At 45.5% G+C, this 5,000-nt stretch overlaps 1 protein-coding gene across 3 annotated transcripts in view; it reads right to left on the minus strand.

Annotated features, from left to right (window-relative positions):
* Positions 1–5,000, minus strand: part of ints15 (integrator complex subunit 15) — a 52,832-nt gene that overhangs the window by 35,800 nt on the left and 12,032 nt on the right. For all 3 annotated transcript variants that reach the window (XM_065003450.1, XM_065003452.1, XM_065003451.1), the window contains one exon: positions 223–329. In XM_065003450.1, the coding sequence (XP_064859522.1) occupies positions 223–329 (107 nt within the window). The remainder of the gene's footprint in view (positions 1–222; positions 330–5,000) is intronic.

Consider the following 5,000-nt stretch of genomic DNA (forward strand, 5'->3'; position numbering starts at 1 on the left):
GTGTTATTGATAACCTATATCACTACATAGACCTGTCCTGTCCACGGTAAGTGAAGGTGTGTGTTATTGATAACATAGACCTGTCCTGTCCTCGGTAAGTGAAGGTGTGTGTTATTGATAACATAGACCTGTCCTGTCCTCGGTAAGTGAAGGTGTGTGTTATTGATAACATAGACCTGTCCTGTCCTCGGTAAGTGAAGGTGTGTGTTATTGTGTTCTAACCTGTAACCAGGTAGCAGCACACTCCAGGATGGGGACCCTGCCCACAGCGATCGCCATGGAGACTAGCTTGCCTAGCAACGCCATGCGGCTCTCGTCAGCCTGGTTACCTTGGCGACAGAAGGAAAAGTAAAACACAGATTATACAACTTGAACACAAACACACTGAAGACGACACACACACACACACACACACACACACACACACACACACACAGTGAAATGCTGACTGACCAGCCCTTAACCAACAGGTGTAGACCTCACAGTGAAACGCACAGATGAGTGAAGATGAGTTAGGGTCAGGGTTAAAGATCACCTTGTAGAGTGAACAGAGAAGATGAGTTAGGGTCAGGGTTAAAGGTCACCTTGTAGAGTGAACAGAGTAGATGAGTTAGGGTCAGGGTTAAAGGTCACCTTGTAGAGTGAACAGGGCAGAGAAGATGAGTTAGGGTCAGGGTTAAAGGTCACCTTGTAGAGTGAACAGGACAGAGAAGATGAGTTAGGGTCAGGGTTAAAGATCACCTTGTAGAGTGAACAGGGCAGAGTAGATGAGTTAGGGTCAGGGTTAAAGATCACCTTGTAGAGTGAACAGGGCAGAGAAGATGAGTTAGGGTCAGGGTTAAAGATCACCTTGTAGAGTGAACAGGGCAGAGTAGATGAGTTAGGGTCAGGGTTAAAGGTCACCTTGTAGAGTGAACAGGGCAGAGAAGATGAGTTAGGGTCAGGGTTAAAGATCACCTTGTAGAGTGAACAGAGAAGATGAGTTAGGGTCAGGGTTAAAGGTCACCTTGTAGAGTGAACAGGGCAGAGTAGATGAGTTAGGGTCAGGGTTAAAGGTCACCTTGTAGAGTGAACAGAGAAGATGAGTTAGGGTCAGGGTTAAAGATCACCTTGTAGAGTGAACAGAGAAGATGAGTTAGGGTCAGGGTTAAAGATCACCTTGTAGAGTGAACAGAGAAGATGAGTTAGGGTCAGGGTTAAAGATCACCTTGTAGAGTGAACAGAGAAGATGAGTTAGGGTCAGGGTTAAAGATCACCTTGTAGAGTGAACAGGGCAGAGTAGATGAGTTAGGGTCAGGGTTAAAGGTCACCTTGTAGAGTGAACAGGGCAGAGAAGATGAGTTAGGGTCAGGGTTAAAGATCACCTTGTAGAGTGAACAGGGCAGATGAGTTAGGGTCAGGGTTAAAGATCACCTTGTAGAGTGAACAGAGTAGATGAGTTAGGGTCAGGGTTAAAGATCACCTTGTAGAGTGAACAGAGAAGATGAGTTAGGGTCAGGGTTAAAGGTCACCTTGTAGAGTGAACAGAGAAGATGAGTTAGGGTCAGGGTTAAAGATCACCTTGTAGAGTGAACAGAGAAGATGAGTTAGGGTCAGGGTTAAAGATCACCTTGTAGAGTGAACAGAGAAGATGAGTTAGGGTCAGGGTTAAAGGTCACCTTGTAGAGTGAACAGAGAAGATGAGTTAGGGTCAGGGTTAAAGATCACCTTGTAGAGTGAACAGGGCAGAGAAGATGAGTTAGGGTCAGGGTTAAAGGTCACCTTGTAGAGTGAACAGAGAAGATGAGTTAGGGTCAGGGTTAAAGATCACCTTGTAGAGTGAACAGGGCAGAGTAGATGAGTTAGGGTCAGGGTTAAAGATCACCTTGTAGAGTGAACAGAGAAGATGAGTTAGGGTCAGGGTTAAAGGTCACCTTGTAGAGTGAACAGGGCAGAGAAGATGAGTTAGGGTCAGGGTTAAAGATCACCTTGTAGAGTGAACAGAGAAGATGAGTTAGGGTCAGGGTTAAAGGTCACCTTGTAGAGTGAACAGGGCAGAGTAGATGAGTTAGGGTCAGGGTTAAAGGTCACCTTGTAGAGTGAACAGGGCAGAGTAGATGAGTTAGGGTCAGGGTTAAAGATCACCTTGTAGAGTGAACAGAGAAGATGAGTTAGGGTCAGGGTCAAAGATCACCTTGTAGAGTGAACAGGGCAGAGAAGATGAGTTAGGGTCAGGGTTAAAGGTCACCTTGTAGAGTGAACAGGGCAGAGTAGATGAGTTAGGGTCAGGGTTAAAGATCACCTTGTAGAGTGAACAGAGAAGATGAGTTAGGGTCAGGGTTAAAGGTCACCTTGTAGAGTGAACAGGGCAGAGAAGATGAGTTAGGGTCAGGGTCAAAGATCACCTTGTAGAGTGAACAGGGCAGAGAAGATGAGTTAGGGTCAGGGTTAAAGATCACCTTGTAGAGTGAACAGAGAAGATGAGTTAGGGTCAGGGTCAAAGATCACCTTGTAGAGTGAACAGGGCAGAGAAGATGAGTTAGGGTCAGGGTTAAAGGTCACCTTGTAGAGTGAACAGGGCAGAGTAGATGAGTTAGGGTCAGGGTTAAAGATCACCTTGTAGAGTGAACAGGGCAGAGAAGATGAGTTAGGGTCAGGGTTAAAGATCACCTTGTAGAGTGAACAGAGAAGATGAGTTAGGGTCAGGGTTAAAGATCACCTTGTAGAGTGAACAGAGAAGATGAGTTAGGGTCAGGGTTAAAGATCACCTTGTAGAGTGAACAGAGAAGATGAGTTAGGGTCAGGGTTAAAGATCACCTTGTAGAGTGAACAGAGAAGATGAGTTAGGGTCAGGGTTAAAGGTCACCTTGTAGAGTGAACAGAGAAGATGAGTTAGGGTCAGGGTTAAAGATCACCTTGTAGAGTGAACAGGGCAGAGTAGATGAGTTAGGGTCAGGGTTAAAGATCACCTTGTAGAGTGAACAGGGCAGAGTAGATGAGTTAGGGTCAGGGTTAAAGATCACCTTGTAGAGTGAACAGGGCAGGGTTAAAGATCACCTTAGATGATTTAGGGTCAGTAGGATTTTAAAGATCACCTTGTAGAGTGAACAGAGAAGATGAGTTAGGGTCAGGGTTAAAGGTCACCTTGTAGAGTGAACAGGGCAGAGAAGATGAGTTAGGGTCAGGGTTAAAGATCACCTTGTAGAGTGAACAGAGAAGATGAGTTAGGGTCAGGGTTAAAGGTCACCTTGTAGAGTGAACAGGGCAGAGTAGATGAGTTAGGGTCAGGGTTAAAGGTCACCTTGTAGAGTGAACAGGGCAGAGTAGATGAGTTAGGGTCAGGGTTAAAGATCACCTTGTAGAGTGAACAGAGAAGATGAGTTAGGGTCAGGGTCAAAGATCACCTTGTAGAGTGAACAGGGCAGAGAAGATGAGTTAGGGTCAGGGTTAAAGGTCACCTTGTAGAGTGAACAGAGAAGATGAGTTAGGGTCAGGGTTAAAGATCACCTTGTAGAGTGAACAGAGAAGATGAGTTAGGGTCAGGGTTAAAGATCACCTTGTAGAGTGAACAGGGCAGAGTAGATGAGTTAGGGTCAGGGTTAAAGATCACCTTGTAGAGTGAACAGAGAAGATGAGTTAGGGTCAGGGTTAAAGGTCACCTTGTAGAGTGAACAGAGTAGATGAGTTAGGGTCAGGGTTAAAGGTCACCTTGTAGAGTGAACAGAGAAGATGAGTTAGGGTCAGGGTTAAAGGTCACCTTGTAGAGTGAACAGGGCAGAGTAGATGAGTTAGGGTCAGGGTTAAAGATCACCGTGTAGAGTGAACAGAGAAGATGAGTTAGGGTCAGGGTTAAAGGTCACCTTGTAGAGTGAACAGAGAAGATGAGTTAGGGTCAGGGTTAAAGATCACCTTGTAGAGTGAACAGGGCAGAGAAGATGAGTTAGGGTCAGGGTTAAAGGTCACCTTGTAGAGTGAACAGGACAGAGAAGATGAGTTAGGGTCAGGGTTAAAGATCACCTTGTAGAGTGAACAGGGCAGAGAAGATGAGTTAGGGTCAGGGTTAAAGATCACCTTGTAGAGTGAACAGGGCAGAGTAGATGAGTTAGGGTCAGGGTTAAAGGTCACCTTGTAGAGTGAACAGGGCAGAGAAGATGAGTTAGGGTCAGGGTTAAAGATCACCTTGTAGAGTGAACAGAGAAGATGAGTTAGGGTCAGGGTTAAAGGTCACCTTGTAGAGTGAACAGGGCAGAGTAGATGAGTTAGGGTCAGGGTTAAAGGTCACCTTGTAGAGTGAACAGAGAAGATGAGTTAGGGTCAGGGTTAAAGATCACCTTGTAGAGTGAACAGAGAAGATGAGTTAGGGTCAGGGTTAAAGATCACCTTGTAGAGTGAACAGAGAAGATGAGTTAGGGTCAGGGTTAAAGATCACCTTGTAGAGTGAACAGAGAAGATGAGTTAGGGTCAGGGTTAAAGATCACCTTGTAGAGTGAACAGGGCAGAGTAGATGAGTTAGGGTCAGGGTTAAAGGTCACCTTGTAGAGTGAACAGGGCAGAGAAGATGAGTTAGGGTCAGGGTTAAAGATCACCTTGTAGAGTGAACAGGGCAGATGAGTTAGGGTCAGGGTTAAAGATCACCTTGTAGAGTGAACAGAGTAGATGAGTTAGGGTCAGGGTTAAAGATCACCTTGTAGAGTGAACAGAGAAGATGAGTTAGGGTCAGGGTTAAAGGTCACCTTGTAGAGTGAACAGAGAAGATGAGTTAGGGTCAGGGTTAAAGATCACCTTGTAGAGTGAACAGAGAAGATGAGTTAGGGTCAGGGTTAAAGATCACCTTGTAGAGTGAACAGAGAAGATGAGTTAGGGTCAGGGTTAAAGGTCACCTTGTAGAGTGAACAGAGAAGATGAGTTAGGGTCAGGGTTAAAGATCACCTTGTAGAGTGAACAGGGCAGAGAAGATGAGTTAGGGTCAGGGTTAAAGGTCACCTTGTAGAGTGAACAGAGAAGATGAGTTAGGGTCAGGG

This window comes from Oncorhynchus nerka, linkage group LG18 (genome assembly GCF_034236695.1).
Source record: "Oncorhynchus nerka isolate Pitt River linkage group LG18, Oner_Uvic_2.0, whole genome shotgun sequence".
Taxonomy (NCBI): Eukaryota; Metazoa; Chordata; class Actinopteri; order Salmoniformes; family Salmonidae; genus Oncorhynchus; species Oncorhynchus nerka.